Raw genomic sequence first — 17,898 nt, 5'->3', positions numbered from 1 at the left:
AGTTATCAGACAAAAAAAAATACAGCCACACACAGAACGAGCAGGGCACTCAGAGAGCGCAGACCTCCGCCAAGGCCAATATTCTTCTATATGTGCAAATCTACAAACAATTCACTTTACGCATTACGACTATTTGCCATAGACTCCAGAATGGACCTATTTCACAATGTTAAAAAAGTGAAAAATAATTTCCCCCGTCATTTGGATCTGCTCAAAAATGTTTGGGTTCTTCCTTGGCCCACGCTACAACATTCCACTAAGTTCCACTAGAATAAATGCAAAAAAATACAGTACTATCCAAGGTGGTGATACCTTTCTGCATACACAGACAGTATACAGAAGATCACAAACTGGATGTTTGACAGTCTGTATTTTTATAATGATATGATATACAGTTCCATAAACCTGTATACAAATAAACAATGAAATAATGACCCCTCCAGATAAACATACAAATAGTTTCATAAAAGTTATAGAAATTGCAAACTGCATATACATTTTTTGAATATATATAAATAGTTGGGATATTTTATGAGTTCAGTTTTTTGAGAGCTTTAATTCAGTGTGCAGATATTATCTTTTTTTCTTCACTGAATCTGTTATTCAGCACCTGGCTTAAATATAAGATGACATACAACAACATTTTGGCATTTCTCTGACGGTTAACAACTAAGCATTGTTAGTAGTGCAACTTAACTCCTAGCATTACAGTCAGAAGTGACATTTCAAGTCCTGTTTTTGTCATTTCCTATTTTTTCAATTAAATACGTGATTTTTGACAACTTTACTTTGGTTGCTATAAAACTTAAATAGGGGTTAAAGTTCTTAAACTTGCTCTGTTATCTTTAATTGATGATAAAATTGATAAAAGATTCTCTTGAAGGTGCTACAGGGGATACCTTGCGGGTGTGCTCAAATTTGAAAAAACATCGCAGCCTTGCCTGTGGACAGCAATTCAGCCAGGGGGATAAACAGTCGTTCAACTTCAAGAGGACTTTAAATCCATAATTAAGGGCAGCTTATGTGAGAATTCAGAATGATGGCTATCTGTGGTGTTCTTTCTAACTTGACACTGTTCTTCAGCAGTGCTGTCGACTCACAAGGAAAAAAGCACAATCTGTCCCATACAGCTGTGTCTTAACAGAAATGAAATTTTTATCAATGGGATGCCCAAGTGTGAACAACTGAAGTTATGTTACAGGCTCTGGATTTAAGGATAAGGGGGGAGGATCATATACAGGGCAAGGTCACACACCAATTATTCTTATACTGTACACCAGTGAGCTTTAACTATGACCAACCATCCACCACAACCAGCAACACTCTCCTATCACCCTTGTAAGCTACATGGGTGAGTAAAAACAGTATTAATCATTTCCCTTTTTATTCCAGAAACAGGGCAAAGTGAAAGGCTTGCTGACCTTGACAGAAATGCCTCTTGGGAACTCTAAACATGAAGCAACAGGTGAGTGGTAAAAGAACCCTGAAATGGTTCAACTGTGAACTTTCTTTCTGAATTTTTGGCTTCATGTTTGGTTTTACTTTCTGTTATGAATCTGTTTAATTTCCTCTGTACCTCTATACTGTAAATAATGGATGGCACAGAAAATGTCATTCATTCCAGGATAAACAACTAAGCTTTGGGGCCTGTGAAATTTGCATTTTGATGGTCGTCAGCTGAATTTGTTAGATCTACATTAACAATTACCTTATAATTACACATTTGCTGACATTGGATTACAGTTCAGTCATCTGTGTATCTACATATGTGTCTCTGTTAGTAGATGAAGAGGTCCTAACCCTGAGAGCAGACATTTATGCTTTGTTGGTCCACATCCACATTGATAAAGCAGACTGGAACAGTGCTCTGCAGCTCCTGGACCGAGCTATTAGAGACATGCCTCGCACCAGACACAGACTGTGAGTAAAAAAAAAAAAAAAAAAACACATTGGGGACTGAGGGAAAGATATGAAAGGAACTGGAAAGGTAGATATACAGAAAGACAAAAATAAATCTTATTGTTGTCCTTGTGTTTTACCAGACCTCTGCTGAAACACCGAATACTGGTAAAAGCACAACTGGGGGAAAGTGTACAGATGGACATGCAGAAGTTACAAGATGAAGGAGAGCAGTGCTGTTCATTTATGTGGCACCGGGTGGCACTGTGTGCTGGCAGTATAACCCAACAGCTCACCTGCTACCAGAAATCCATCACCTCTCTGTTGGTAATACACCTGTTCTAGCAACCTTTTTACTCAATAGATTCATGCTGATAGATCATGTTGGAATCTGTCATATTAGATAAATTCTAGTCATCAAGTTCTTTATTTAATCTCCTGTGTAGTCTTTTTGCAGTGAGTAAAGCCAATGTTTTTGGCAAAGTCTTTAGCACCATCATGTGGAACCAGCATGTCATTACAACTATGTTACCAAACAAAAGCAAAATGGAAAAAGTTGTTTGTCATTGATTTTTTTGTTTGTGAACAGAGTATAGAGACTCAGTGGCAGAAGGTCAGCCTCCTGCTAGAATTTGGAGAGTGGCTGTACTGTCACAACTTCCCCAAAACTGATGCCCAACACCATGTTCAATGGGCCGTAGACATCCTTCTACACGTGGAGACTGAACAGGATGACGGAGCAGGTAGAACTCATTGACTTACCTTGTTCATTGTATCATTATCGTGTGAATGACTAGCTAATTCTGTTAATTATTGGAGTGTGCACTCCAAAACCTAGAGGAGAAGTTAACAGATTTTGAGAATTCCCCTTGAGATACGGATATCTGCAGGAAACACAGATATCTCAGGGGTCCTTTGCCATATGGATTCAGTTTGTGTGTGTGGTTGCACATGAAAACTTGTGCCTGTGTACTTCTATTTTAAGGAATGCCTGAAGTTGTACACAGTGTTAATCTAAGGGGAATAACATCTGCTCTGTTTGATCCAGAAAAGCGCTGTGCCACAGCTTTTTGATCAGCAATGGAATTCAGTGTTTGTACTTTCATTTGAGTTGTTATCCTGTGTAAACGTTAAACCAAACAAATGTTCAGAGGGAAAGGAGCTGACCAGACTAAGACATATATTTCTTAAGCTCCTATGTGGGTGCCCACTGAGAATAGCATAGTACTATTTAAAAGACTGCTATGAGGAGTCTTTTTAGTCTCCCGCTGTGAGCCACATTAAATATTCCCTAAGAGGTAAACTGAATACCCAAATGAAGGAAAAAGTAGAAATTAATTACAGGAATATGAAGGAAAAGGAATATTATTGGATTTATTTGTCAAGTGAAAATTAATGTCAATTCTGCTTTCATATATTGTATATATCTGTCTTGTTCCTGTTAAATTCTTTGTCACAGTAAATGTTATATGTATATCTTTTTCTAGAAGATGAGTCCAAAAAGAGGGTTTTGAGCTCAGTGAAATGTGAGCCCCTGGTAGGAGTCCAGGGCTTGGATTTTACACAAAGTTTGTCTAATCTGAAGGAGGTGCGGTGCCTTGACAGCCTGGTACAGGCACACATTCTGCTTGCTGTCATGGCAGGCAAGACTTCTCCTGAGCACCAGCTTAACCTGCTCAGAGCTTACACCTTTGTACTTCAAATATGGCAGGTAGTGCATCTTTACTACACCATTATCCTGTCACTGAAATGTGATAATGTTTGAGTTGAGTATGGGACATAAATCTGTGTGCACTGTGTGTTGTTTGTCACTCCAGGTGTCCATGGCAGTGGCTTGTGAGATTTCCAGTGAGATGGCAAAGAGTCAGCCAGCCCAGCCCCCTCCGTCTGCTGGATCCAAAATAGGCAAAGACAAGGGCAAAGGCAAAAAAGTCAAAGATGTAAGTCCTATAGTTAAAATGTAGAATCTCATTGATTTACACAGTTTCTAGTGGTCTTTACTGTTGAATAGTGCAGTTACTTTTTTCATCTATTGTTCACCCTCCCTGTCTGTATGCTTAATAGAAACAATGCTTTGAAATGCTGTCATAATATGTTTAACAAATTTCAAATTGCCACATTTTATCTGATGCAGTAAACATATTCTTGACAGCTTTTTACTGAACTTCAGTCGATTGTACTTAATTTTAAATGCTGACTTCACGCTAGTAATAAGAACAAAATATAGATTCTGTGTCCTCTCTGTTTGAACAGCCTCCCCCTGCAGAAGAGAGACCTAAACCTGTTGTCTTGGATCAGGCAATTCCTACCACCCCAAAGGACTGGGCTCGCTACGTCTGTCCTGACCAGGCCAGGCAGATCTTCAGAACCAACAGTAACCCCCACTGTATCAGTACACACAGCATTACAAAGCAGGCAAGACTACATACCTCTCCCTCACATTTCTCTCAGTGCCATAACCAGCTACCATCTGTGGTACTGTCTCTGAACCTATATAACCAGTGGATACAATCCCTGCTCGTTTGAAAACAAGTACAACTTAAATCAAGGGCTCAGCTGCCAGAAGCCCTGACTTGGTATCAGTGTTGCTGTATAAGCTGTCATTTGTTGGTCATGAGGAAGTGCATTCATTGATCTTTGTGGGTTAAATTAAGATGTTGGAAGACTCTGAAACCCCAGTATTCTGAATTAAATATATGTTAAAACTAATTTATGGATCTACCACTAGGATTGGATGAAAGTATGTGATGAGATTTTATTTAATTCATTAGGAAATGGTGCAAACAGACGGCATCATGGGCCATTTCCTATTCTGATTTTATTTCTTTATTTTTCTCTATTTGTTTTGTGTAGACTCAGAGCCTGTTTTATCTGAACCTGCTGGAAAAAGAGCTTCACTCACTCTCACTCGACCACCTGACCCTGCCCATAATTCATCTAGCTGAGACCATTGCTCATGACCTTTTGGATAGGAGGAGCCTCTCCGACCTCTACCGACTGAGGTAAAAACGCGGATAAATTAAAGGGGAACTCCACCGATGTTTACAGATCTTTACAGTTCCTCGTCTCTGATTGAGGCTACCAGCTCCTGGCTAGTCATTTAAATAGTGTGCCTCTGCAAGAAAATGATTAGACTAAAGACAGCTTTTAAATGGCTGCTTTATTTAAATAGTCAAAACCCAGGGAAGCACAGAAAACTGGAGAACTCAGAAGCATCAACTTGTGGTGCCATCAGTTACTGTCAGAAATCCTATGAATACTCAATAATTTAATTTTATGGTTTTTGTATTTTTCTTGTTGCTGTTTTTTTACCGAATTAGAATTGTGAGGACCTGTCGTCAGCTGGGTTTGGAGACACATTCCCCATATCAGGAGAAGCTCCTGAATCTGAGTGGAATCCAAGAACAAGAACAGATGGGGTATGTCAACTCAGCTATAAAGATTTAACGTTTGCACATTTTGCTCTAATGACCTATGATACGACGTTCCTAATTGCAGGTGCCGCAAAGCGATTGCTTTTTCTCAGGAAAGGAGAGGCCTTCACAAAGCTTACGATCAGGTCAGCCTGTTTCTCACAAAATAGATAGATCTGTGTTTAATATTGTGCATCAAATGCTCCACATTCATAAGGGTTTACAAGTTAAATATATTACCATTAAAATTAATTACTTTTAATTTAGTTTTATTACTCCATATAGGATTGACTTTATGCTATAATTAGTACTTTTATAATGTAACTGACTGATGGAAGAGTAATATATGAGGTTTACGACAGTCAAATTACAGTCTCATAAACCTGAAATGAGTGTTAACTCTTAAGTCAGTTATGTGAGATGACTTTTTTATTGTTTTTTTTTTTTTTTTTTTATGCTTTTCTCGTCTATGTGGTGGACCTTAGCCTGTTAATGGTGTGAATTCTACAGGGCTCATCCCATAATCTTTAACACTATAACAGTTTCTGTCTGATGCACCTATTATTTCTCAAGGTGGTATTTATGAGTGTGTGTGTGTGTGTGTGTGTTTGCACTTACATACAAGCTTTCTCCTGCAAGACATATGACACTGTGAACATACACCATATATGCACAGTGTCATATAAAAACCATCATTCATTTACAGTTTAAGTCAGTGTTGAAAATAGTGAATTGTCTTATATCTTTGTGATTTCTCAGAAATGTGAGCTGGATGCAAAGGCTGGGTCAGGGCAACAGACTGTGGATGTCTGTGCTCAGGACATTTGGCTGGACAAAGCTGAGGTTTGCCTCAGTATGGGGCTCTATCAACCCGCCAGGCAGCTCCTGGCAGAGGCCCAATTGGTGGCTATGGTGAGACCACAGTGTCAGACTGACAGCAAAATAGGATCAAAAAGAACATTTTTACTATCTTGGCATACCAAACTTTAACACTGTAGACATATGCAATGCTGACAAATATGTGCTCCAGTTGTGTGACAGAAAATGTTAACCTTCAATTTATTGTTTACACTGATGTGCTTTCTATTGGCCGATAATTATGCCTACGATATATTAGAAGTATTTGCTGCAGTGACTCCGCTAATTTCCTACTCCATTATAATTCTCCTTTTTCCAAATTCTCTCTGTTCAGGAGCTCGGAGACCAGAAAGCAATAGCAAGAAGTTTGCTTAGTCTGGCCATTCTGGGTTGTGAAGAGCAGAACTATGCCCAGGCTCTGATCCTGCTGGACAAAGCCCAAGCCCTGGGTGGGGAGGGGGAGTTCTGGTACCAGCTCACCCTCACCAAGGTCAGAGCTGTAGTAGGCCAGGGAGACAAAGATGCATACAAGGTATAGAATCACTACATTGTAATAACCCCCTTACAGTACAGTTAACTTAATTTTGTAGGAGAATACTTTTTGTATTGTGGCTTTTTTCTTATTTCACAGGCTGATCAGATTATAAAACAAGGCTGTGGGGCTCTGAAGCTACTTATGGAGCAGCAAGTAAACCGAGTCCCAGAACTCACATTCTTGATCACTTCATTAGAGATGAGGTAACCACAAACTTCTGTGATCAAATCTGCTAAATGTGTGTTTTCTTCCTGGTTAGGAGTGGAGATGTGTTGTCTGTGATTAAGTTGTTTATCATTTTAAGATGCACTATCCAGTTTGGGTAAAAGTAATGTACACATTAATCATCAGAAAATGTTGATTTTTATATTTCACCCTAGAAACAAAGTAACTGAACAGTAAGGATATGAATATGCTTTGATCTTTTTAAATGGTTGGAAGTCCAGTGCCACACAATTACAATATAATCCTTGAACGAAAGACCCAGTTTAAGTCTTATATTAAAATATGCGGTGTTGCTTAATTTTGTGGTCTTGACAGGCTTACTAAATATCCTCCAATGTGTCTTAATGTATCATAAATAGACTTTACAAAACAAAAGTCAACTAGATAAAACATCCGCTTTAACAAGTGAAACCTACTTTCAGCATGTAACTGTTATGCATTTTAAACATCCACTAAATGTCATGTTTTAAATGTTATGCCAGACATGCTCAGATAGGTGGTGACTTCAACAGCTAATCGAATATATTATGTTGTGTTCCAGAGGTGCCATTGAATGTATACATGCCCTTGGTGGTGGTGAACCGGGAAAGACACTGAGCCCAGGGGTTGTCCAGAGACTAATGGCCGCCTGCAATACACTCAGAGAGTGTGCCAGTGGTTTCACTAAACTCAGCTACAGAGAACATGCAGCAGAGGCACATGTTGAGAATGCACATGGTCTGAGGTTAGTCAGTCAGGGGTTTCTGTATTGTTAGTATTATTTACTAATGGGTATTCTTTAAACCATACTATAAACTATATGCATATATATTATTACTCTATTTGGGTGCATGTAGATTACTCTTGAATGTCAGCACATAAGTGTTCCAAGTTGGACTCAGAAATCAATTGTTTCAGCCTGATGAATGCCACCTGTTCATGAGGAGCTGTAAATGAGATTTGATCATTTGCATAGTTTACACTCTCTTCAAACTGGAGTTTCAAGTCCTGGTGTCAGAAATCACCAAACAAAAAGATAAAAAGTTTATCAGAGACCGTAGTTCTTTATATATATGAATATACATATGTGTGTGTTTTCTCTGCCTTTGTCTACGCTTAATAATATCTCTCTACAGAATCCTAGCCAACCATACGACTTACACCGAGGACAAACAGCGCTTCCTGCTCGATGGCCTCTCCCAAATGCAGCTAGCTGTTACAGAGCAGGAACATGTGGTGCTGAATGCACAGAGGCTGCTCTCCTCACAGGAGGAGGTAAATCAAGTGCATGCATGTTCCTTAAAAATCCATCTTTCATTGTGATGCTGTCCTCTCAAACACTTTTAACCAGTCACAGCCACTCGACTGAACTTTCTTTTGAGGACACAGATCAGCAGAGAACGTGGCTGAAAATGAACATCAGAAATGACTTTCTAAGTAACTGTAAATGTTGTAGACATTGCTTTGAACAACATTTGCTTGACTGCTAAACTGACTCAGAAGCTGGGCTCTGGCTAAAATTGCTGGTCCATTAAGGACAAGTGCAGACGGCAAAATGTTTGATCCTATTTAGAAAAGTATGAGCATGTTTTTCAGTGCTAAGAGATGAAAGGGTTCTCCTGTGAAAAGCCCTGTTTGTGGCTGAATGACGGAGAGAGGGGCTTTGTTTGTGCTATCTGCGTGTTCATTTCCTAAACAGTCTAATTGACTGAATCACAATTAAGCTTCTGCATGAGGTTATTAAGGCCCTGTTGTGCCACTGTCATATTCCGGGGCTCTGGACTGTGTGACATCTTAGCTAAATATGTGTGTGTATGTGTGTATTGCTGTTTATAGCTCAGGCTACAGTCTGACAATGTTCTGACACAGACAAAAAAGCCTTCATTACTTTCACTTGTCAACAGCAGATGGGTGTTGGAGTCTTATTTTATCCAGACACTATACAAGCTCTCATACAGATGAGGTTATCTGAGGGCTTTAATGCCAAAGATGGACTGGCATAACACTGGCTGCAGCCTTAATTTACATGTTGATGGAATCATGAAAGAAAGATTGATTGAACAACTCTCACACCTGCTGCAAATTCTTCTTCTATTGAGTTTTTGATAAAATCTTGTGTGGATGTTTCACTCTGCCTTTGGACGTTGGATTGTGGCTGTGCTCTTTCAGCAGATGGTGCTGCTGCACTAGTAAGTTTTGACATTCAACCTGCATTGGAAACTAGGGACAACAGCTGTAACCATGCTCATTTATTCTCTTTATGAGCTGGGCCAGCTTTTGTTCCATATTCAGTTTTTCTCATTTAAATTAGTGGTTTTCAGTCTTCATTGTTCAATGAAGACCAATGGGCCAGGTTTCTCATTTGCCATGTCTCACAATATCTGGTCACACATCTCGTCTGTGAACTCATCATCACAGCTCACTCTTGCACCTTAACCAATTGAGAATAATCTTTTCCAATTACCATTTAAATAGTAGTCAGACTTTTTATTATTATAAAGAGAAGGTGTTTCGGATTTCTGGGTGGCAGCTCATTTAAATAGGAAAGCAAATAATTTATCATTGAAACTTGCATTCCTTGGGTTTTGCGCTACGGCTTCCTTTGTAATCTACTGCATGTTTATGCTTATAATTTTGAGTGTATTTTCTCATACTTGCTGGTCCTTTCGTCCTTTTCAGAGTCATGAACTGTCACTGGTGGCCATGCGGAGGCTGCTGCGCCTGCGCCTGGCCCTGATCGAGTTTTGTTTGGCCATACTGGAGGAACAATGTGCTGAGAAGACACGTCAAGCTATGGCCCGTGAAAGAATGACCTCTGCTGAGATAGCACTGGAGGAGTATACACGCTGCACACCTGAGCCCAACTCTATAGAGCAGGTTAGACAGTGCACAAGCACACAGACCTGGATCAAATATGAAATATTGAGAGACTTACATGGCACACTTAGAGAAAACCTTTAAGGGGATTTCTTTAGGTAACAATTTTCTTCATTACACTCAACAGGATCAGTTTAGGTCAGGATGAACTTTTATAGCTGTAGTACTGGATAAATATAAAAAGTCTAAATATACACCCAAAATATCCATCAAAGCGACAAAGCATGGGTAGGACAGATAGAGACTTTACATCCTATGTAACTCAGTGTCTAAATTATTTAAAGTTTCGAGTCCTGGCAGAAAAATGTCCTTAGGGCACAGCAAGTGTCAAATGTACACTTAAAAAATAGAAAATATTACTCTAAACATCAAGAACTGAACGATCCATGCTGACACAGTCTGTTGGTACATTACTATATAGGTCAGAGGACTGTGTAGGTTAGTTGCGCATCAGTGCCACTTGGGGATGCTAACATGCAAAGTAACACCAGGCAATTTACTCTTCTTCATAGCAAATCTCTTGTGACTAACCAACAATTTATAGCAAGCTTCTCTGTTCCTCTGTTCTCTGTCCAGGACAGGTAGTTGTGTATTATTATCACTGCAAAAAAAATGCAGCAGTTGACTTCCCGCTGTATTTGGGACACCACTGCCCAGGATTTAACCTTTTCAGAGAGTGTTTTTCTTCATTTAGTTTATATTTATGTAGGATTTCTTACTAGAGTGCTGGGTTTAGGAAACAGTTGTGCATAAGATGTTTGAAAAGTTGCCAAGGCTCATGGGTTTGCATACCGTCACTCGACATTCCTCCTAGTTAATGCTCAAGAAAACAGAGAACTTACACAGCATTTACAGTAATACAACATGTATCTCCCCGATTTTGAAACAGAAATAAAGATTTAATTTCCAGAAACGTACGAGTGAGACTACCCTAAAACTCCAGTCACATGACAGTTATCCTACTGTACATAAGAATTTCCTTCATTGTGAATGGGCTTATTTCCAGTCAACACATAAGATGTTAGTGATTGCATCACCCAGAACTCTAAATTGTAAATTACTAATTTAATATTAATCGTTTAGATTAGGAGGCTGAGAAGGGCTTTAAGCTGCAAGCACAACAAGTGTAGTCATCCACAAGCTCTTATATGATCTTCATGAACAATATAATCAGCTGATATAATTGTATTACATGTTATATATTTTCCATGTATATTCCCATTTCTTGTCATTCTTACTTACTTTCTCTCTCTCTCTCTCTCTCTCTCTTCCTCTTTGTCATCATAGCACTGAGGATCAGTATTTGTTGTGATGAATAGACTAGAGTCCTTACTTCATGTTTTCTCCACAGACACCACTTCTCTTTGCCCTCTTGAACAGCTGTTATATAAGTTTTTCCTTGTGAAAAAGAAAAAAATATGTGTATTCTGTTTGTCAGATGGTAGTACAAGTAAGTGCATTGCTTGTGATTCATCTTCCCATTTGACCTTAACTTCTTTGTGTGTTGTCCAGGAATGGTTGAGTCAGGGCAGCACCCTGGGGCAGGTGGCTCTGGGCCAGCTGGCTGCACTACGTTCTCACTCCCTGGACAGTATGGAGACCAGAGCTGGCTGCCTGAGTCTGATAGGAAAGTACCTCAGACTGCTGGCTGTGCAGGAGGACCCTGTTTATCTATGTTCTCTCTGGAACAGACACAAACAGGTAGACAACTAATGTGGTCATATGAACATTTACACATAATGCTCATATGTCTGCTACAAAACTGGAAACTGTGGAATTTGATACATTATTTAGAGAATTACAGAGGAAAATCAGGAAACTGAATGCATGGTTGCCACCTGTCTGGAAAGTATTGAGTTCTTGCTTAGTGCTTGGTTTAGATAAATTATAACTCAGAACATGAAGATGCTTGGACTAAGTGAGAAATAAAGAGGTCCTTAAAAGTGCTTGGATTTAGCCTACCCGAATCTCTGAGTTTGAGCCTTGTGCCCTCCGCCATCTCAGAGTTCACTTATGATATCATTTTTATACTTCTGGAGTGCTGGACCAAGCTTCATACACTTTCTTCCCATCTGCAAAGTAGAAGTTTCATCCCGATTCTCCTTATTCCCGGGTTGTACCTGGCCTTAAATTTCTACTGCCATGTAACTAAGGTAAACCATTAAGGTCTTTATCTAGTACTTTACCGGGTTAAAATTGTATATGTGAATACCTACATGAATTATTGGCCCTTAGTTTTAAAATAATTTGTCCTTGAAAAGTACTTGAAAAGTACTTACATGTCATGTACATCATTAAGAGTTCCAACCCTGTGAATAAATAGATTAGAAATGCAAACCAGACTATTGGAAACAGTTTCTTTTGACCTCCCCAACTTTATTATGAAAGTGTAATTCTGAATTGGTGGGGTACCCAGATATTAACCCTCGTTGAACAATGGTTTAAAAGCTTCTAAGGAACCTTAGTTGCTCACAAGACATTCATCATTATTATATAATTGTTGCAACTGAGTAATCAGCTGGCAGACATGTTAGTTATTGTTGTTTCCTGACTTCTCTACCTGCCCCTGATGGTGGTTTTAAAGGAAAACTGAAAGCTTGAAAGTGCCACTATGCCTCAAAAACAGCATACCAAACGAAATCAGTTAAGCTTTGAACACACTTTTACCTAATGATGTCATATACTGTAAGTCATATGAATCTTGAGGGATTTGATTTTTTCTTTCGGGGAATCCGGATGCAGAGGCACATATACACACCAATGGGCTAATAACCTGGAAAAATATGAGATAGGGTTAAAAGTTCATAGGGATTAGAGAGATGGCTGTCCGATTACATAACTTAAGGCAGAAAAGTGTAGGTTTTTATGGTTTGTGATCACAAGGGGATTTCATACTAATCACGATCATTGTTCTGTGATTTTGAACTAACTTTGTGCAGAAGGGGGCCTGGTCTGACCCTGGAGCTGTTTCTGTGGAAAAGGAGGATTCAGAGAAAGAGAAAGACAGAGGATCAAGCAGAAGAGAGCCGAGGGTGACCTCTGCCAAAAGTGCTGAGCTGCAGGTACATACCTCCTGACAAGTGACCCCATCACTTCTGACTCATCTCTAATCTATGGTCTTTATACTGAGGTTCACATCACATCTCATATCCCCCGGAGGTAAATCTCTGGGCACTCTGCATAGTTCTCATATTGAAAGTGAGCACAGAGAGACCTACTGTCCACATCAAACTTGGTGCAGAATAGAATTGGGGCAATGCATTATTTATGTGGCAACGTTTTTGAATATAAAATAAGATTGAACTGATTATGTTGTATGGTTGAGGGAGTTCTGACTGGGGTGCCTGTAACTACTATATAACTACATAAAATGTATTATATCTAATATCCAGAAACCGTTTGAAATCATATCTAAATGAGGCAAATGCCTTCACCGACAGCTTTTAATAGGTGAATTTATTATGCTTTTAAAAGTACTATTACACTTAAAAGTACTGTAATGGTGTCTTTTAAATAGCATAGAACTTCTTAGCCTTATGTAGAAACCTAAACTATAAATGTAACTATTATATATACTATTATTATATTAAATGTCTTGCTTACAGTTGGCCACCATAGTTTTCCCTACACGTCTGGGCGAGTGGTGGTTGCAAGGTGGTTAAGCTATGGTAGAAAAATCACTCTGACTTTGACTTCCATTGTATACATAGGAAAAAGTTCAGGCTAGATGTTGATTTAACAGCCTGATAGTGAAGCTATAGGAAAGCTATAATTGTGTGTGCTCCCAATATGGTGCGTACATTGACAGTAGATGTAATAGAAAAAAAACAGCAATGTAAAGATTCCTATATTTAATGATTACAGAAAATTAATATTTATGGAATTTGACCTAAAGGATTGATTAAGATGTTTCAAGTCTGTCTTAATGAAATATTCATAATTGTTCCTCCTGCCCATACTGGATGCGAAGAGAACGCTTTGTAACGTAATTCCAGTGGAAGAGATGGGAAACAAAACCCTCACTCTGTGAAAAAGTGCGTTCTAAAGTTCAATTGAAGCTGATCTGAGGCTTCAGCAGTAATAAGACAAATAAAGTGGATACCATCCAAAGTTAGTCTTTTTACTCCCAAATTCCCTCATTGCATTAACATCCCTCACCCCTGGCTCACAAAAGAAACACTGTCCATGGAAACAGAAATTGAGAATTTTAAACTAAAACTAATGACTCCTCCAATGTGCATATGGGAATGTGAGTATAACATTATGTGAGTAGAGAGATAAAATATAATACAAGCATTTTAAAGGTGACTTATAATAATAACAACTTGTATTATAGAGATATATGTAATTTATATGCACAACGTAACCCACTTCTATGTCCACTGTACATGTGTAGGTTTGATTATGCAGACTTGCTTGCACTGTCTTTTATAGTGTACAGGAATGTTAATCTGCCTGTGTGTGTGTGTGTGTGTGTGTGTGTGTGTGTGTGTGTGTGTGTCTGTGATGTCTGTTTAACAGCAGAGGAGGCATAGAGCTCAGCAGCTGTTGGCACAGGCCAGTAAGTCGCTGGCTGAGGCCGTCAGCCTGTGCCTCCAACACAAGCTGCCTTCCTCTATCCTGGCTGATGCCTCTCTCAACATGTTGGAGTGTCATGGCCACTCTGACCCTGCAGTGGCAGGTCAATATCTTGCCCTGTTTCAGGTATTGTGCATCAGATTGTGCATTTGTTACTACACTGCCTGAGTGTGCAGGTATGGTCTTGAGTATGCAGTGCTTGTGTAATGGAAAAAAAATGACATGCTAATCAAGAATTCCCTTTTCTCGCATCATCACTGTTGGGCCCATATACACTGTACTTCCACATCAGCAGTCTATGTACAACACAGACCCTTAGATCTGTACCCAGACAGTCTTCACTTACTTATTAATGGTATTCTTCAGGATATCACCTACTATAATCCCTACCATTACCAACAGCTCCTTCATCCATCTTCTTTTGTATTCCCAGAGCTGCTGCACTGTTGCTACAATGACCAAGGTCCTAAGTTCTGCCTGCGCTGGCACTAGTGAGTCGCAACTCTCTGCTCTGCTCAGCCTTCGCAGGAAACTGCTCTTCTCTCAGGAGGAGAGGCCCAGCAGCATGCTAAAGGGAGTGGAGGACTCCCTCAATAGCCTCTCCAAGGTACCGGTCACCACACCCCCCTCCACTCATGATTTATGGATGCTGTCATACTTTGCTCGGTAAATTCCCTTGATGGGGGACAGGATAACGGTGCTGTTATGGCCTTTGCTCTGAATGTACAGTAGGACTCCAAAATCACACAGCTGCACTCTTCTTTTTTGTTTTTAAATCAAACCAACATGTATAGTAGCTTGTATGTGGGACAGCTTGGTGGGATCTGCAGCCTTGTAGACATAATAAATCACAATGTCACAATAAAGCTGCTCCCTACAAGGTAGATGAGACTTTTGGAACCATGTTAATGTGTTCATAAAAATACAAATGAAAAGTTAACTAATAATTGACCGTGGGAGTGCAACTGCTGATTTTATAATGGTGAAATAATTATGTCTCAGGAAACTATTAAAAACACAATATTACAACCATCTCAAAACTTTGTTTATAGCTCATAAAACTTACAGCCAAACATTTCACTGGTAGTACAGGGCTCACTTGTCTGTGTGTCCATAACATAATGACCCATACAATAATAACTGAACTATTAATCCACATGTGAAAAGAGAGAGGGGTGGGGGTGGTCTTAAATAAATAAATACTAGTCCTACATGTTACTTTTAGAGGGCATTTTCAGTAGTAAAGTTTGTTAAAATGTCATATCTGGGCAATGATCAGTAATTAGCAAACGCCATTCACCTAAAATTTAACACAAAATGTTCAATTGATTGATTATTTGAAAGTATAATGCTATTGTAATATAATGAATACACTTTACCGGTCCCACTACTTTATTATCCCTACTGTCCCTAAATCTACACCTACGATCAGAATCATTTTAAATTGTTGTGCAAATAAATATTCTTCTGTTCCTCTTCACTGTAACTCTGGTGGCACCTTTCTTGTGCACTTTTAAGACCAACATCCTGCCTTTAATGCTTTCTAAAATTATTTTATTCAGACTTTTTTTCAAAATCAAAGGCACTTTAACTTTGTATAATGTACTGTTTACTGTGTGATCTTGAAATGACTTTCTGGTTTGAAGGCCTTCAGCCACCTGACCATCCATCCCAGCCACCTAAACATCCTTGCAGAGCTTCCGCCCAACCTGAAGATCCTACTGCTTCAGCACTCTAAAGACGGGTAATTTCTATTTTGTCCTTGTCTGTTTTCTCTCATTATTTCCCTACAGCCACTCTGTAAATTCTTTCCTTATCTGCCTCTGACAGTATAATGGTACATAAGTAAATGGCTGCAGGTCACGTAAGTCACATTAAATTAGGGCTACAGTCACATCAGGAGCAGAAGGGGCCTGCTGTGTGGTACACCTGCCACTAGAGGGCTGATGGTTGAAATCATCTGCTAGAGATGTAATGCATCCATGTTACTTGGAATTTTAAATAAAATTGTGAAGCAAAGCATACAGTATACAGGTAAAGGGTAAAAAGTATTTTTGTGAGTTTTTTTGTTTTCTTTTTAGGTCAGAACTTTACGGGGCCTTCTATGAGATGACCAAAGCTCCAAATCAAAAGGGAAAGTCTACGCAAGTTACAGGTTAGGTGCCTTTTTTAACCAATTGTCACAATACAAAGTGCTGGCCTACCTCCTACTCGAATAAAAGATGTGTGCCATTTAAACTGAACATGAGCATTTATGTATATTTTTAGGTTGCATATAATTTGTTCAATAGCCTTGGGTGAAATGGTCTTCATCACACATACTGTGCTGCACATAGCATTGTTGTCAGCATTTAAATGGAGCCTAATTCATTTGCTATTCCCATGCAAAGCAGATGAAAAGTTCAGCTTTAATGAAGGCAAAGAGAGAAGAAAAGTGCAGAACAAATCACCAGAATTTCCCTTTGACCTCTGTGCTACTGGCCTGGTATGAAACACCAGCTTTCATAAGTCATCACAGGGTATTAGCATACTGTACTACCTGCTCACATGACCTTTTGTGTCTGACATAAGAAGGTGTTGTGGAAAAAGGACTCTAAATCCATCGCCTGACAGTGAAGACAAATCATGAATCTGAAAAGACAGTGAGGAAAAAACAAGACAAAGAAGAGATAGGGGGATCTTTCTAACAGAGCAGGGGGAGGAGGGGGTGGAGGTGCTCTTAGGGACCAATTACAAGGCCTGTATGTCTCTGTGAGTATGCCTGTCTGATTGTGTGTCAATTCTGTTGTTGCAGGTAGCCTGACGTGCTCTAGGGTGACCAAGGTTTCAGTCTACCCACAGGCTCTGCTGGCACTGAGGGAGCAGACTCAGGCTTTTGGCCAGGAGACTAGACATGCCCTCCTCAAGGAAGCCTGTTGGCACGTAGCTGAGGCAAGGCTGGAGGCCTCCACGGAGCATCAGGTTTTTCCCCTTGTACTTATTGTTGAGACCTCTGCACTTTCACTCTATTAACACTATCTACGGCAAGCTGCGTAAAAAAGCTCACTCCACTGCAATTATTATCATTTCATGTCTCTCCTCGCCTGCTGGGGTGACTTGGGACAGCTGACTTTTACATCCAAACATTGTTTTGAAGCAATAAGATGTGTGTGTGAAAGTAATCAGTGGCCTGATGCAATAAATACTGCATTACAGCTACTGAAACTCCCTCCTCTTTTTTCTTCTTCCCCTATACAGAAAACTGCTCCAGAGGAAATGTTAGCACCTCGCTTCAGAGAACTTGTACAAGATATGGAAGACTATTTGAATCCACTTCTCACACAGTTTGACTTGTCTTGCTTAAGGTGAATTGCTGTATATGTCATCACATTCCACCATTACAGACTGGATCTCAGATTGTATTTAAGATTTAATTGATACGATATGATGTGAGAAAAGTCTTTTCAAGTGTGTGTTCAAAACAAAGTGAGACTGGGTTGTCTGCTACTCTTGGTTGCTGCAAGTGCTGCGTGTCTACATTTCTTACACTTTGTC

At 39.5% G+C, this 17,898-nt stretch overlaps 1 protein-coding gene across 1 annotated transcript in view; it reads left to right on the top strand.

The window, feature by feature from the left end:
• LOC127350010 (cilia- and flagella-associated protein 46) overlaps positions 1-17,898 on the top strand; it is a 52,541-nt gene that overhangs the window by 23,812 nt on the left and 10,831 nt on the right. The window contains exons 25-48 of the mRNA XM_051376155.1: positions 1,393-1,465; positions 1,785-1,920; positions 2,043-2,226; positions 2,489-2,642; positions 3,387-3,610; positions 3,717-3,839; positions 4,153-4,314; positions 4,753-4,901; positions 5,220-5,318; positions 5,398-5,458; positions 6,072-6,224; positions 6,505-6,702; positions 6,802-6,908; positions 7,472-7,654; positions 8,046-8,184; positions 9,589-9,786; positions 11,299-11,487; positions 12,726-12,848; positions 14,308-14,490; positions 14,798-14,971; positions 16,011-16,108; positions 16,446-16,519; positions 17,159-17,325; positions 17,602-17,708. Coding sequence (XP_051232115.1) covers positions 1,393-1,465; positions 1,785-1,920; positions 2,043-2,226; positions 2,489-2,642; positions 3,387-3,610; positions 3,717-3,839; positions 4,153-4,314; positions 4,753-4,901; positions 5,220-5,318; positions 5,398-5,458; positions 6,072-6,224; positions 6,505-6,702; positions 6,802-6,908; positions 7,472-7,654; positions 8,046-8,184; positions 9,589-9,786; positions 11,299-11,487; positions 12,726-12,848; positions 14,308-14,490; positions 14,798-14,971; positions 16,011-16,108; positions 16,446-16,519; positions 17,159-17,325; positions 17,602-17,708 — 3,458 coding nt within the window. The remainder of the gene's footprint in view (positions 1-1,392; positions 1,466-1,784; positions 1,921-2,042; positions 2,227-2,488; positions 2,643-3,386; positions 3,611-3,716; positions 3,840-4,152; positions 4,315-4,752; positions 4,902-5,219; positions 5,319-5,397; positions 5,459-6,071; positions 6,225-6,504; positions 6,703-6,801; positions 6,909-7,471; positions 7,655-8,045; positions 8,185-9,588; positions 9,787-11,298; positions 11,488-12,725; positions 12,849-14,307; positions 14,491-14,797; positions 14,972-16,010; positions 16,109-16,445; positions 16,520-17,158; positions 17,326-17,601; positions 17,709-17,898) is intronic.

The sequence above is a fragment of the Dicentrarchus labrax genome, unplaced genomic scaffold (assembly GCF_905237075.1).
Source record: "Dicentrarchus labrax unplaced genomic scaffold, dlabrax2021, whole genome shotgun sequence".
Lineage (NCBI taxonomy): Eukaryota > Metazoa > Chordata > Actinopteri > Moronidae > Dicentrarchus > Dicentrarchus labrax.
This window is presented reverse-complemented; position numbering and strand designations above follow the sequence as displayed.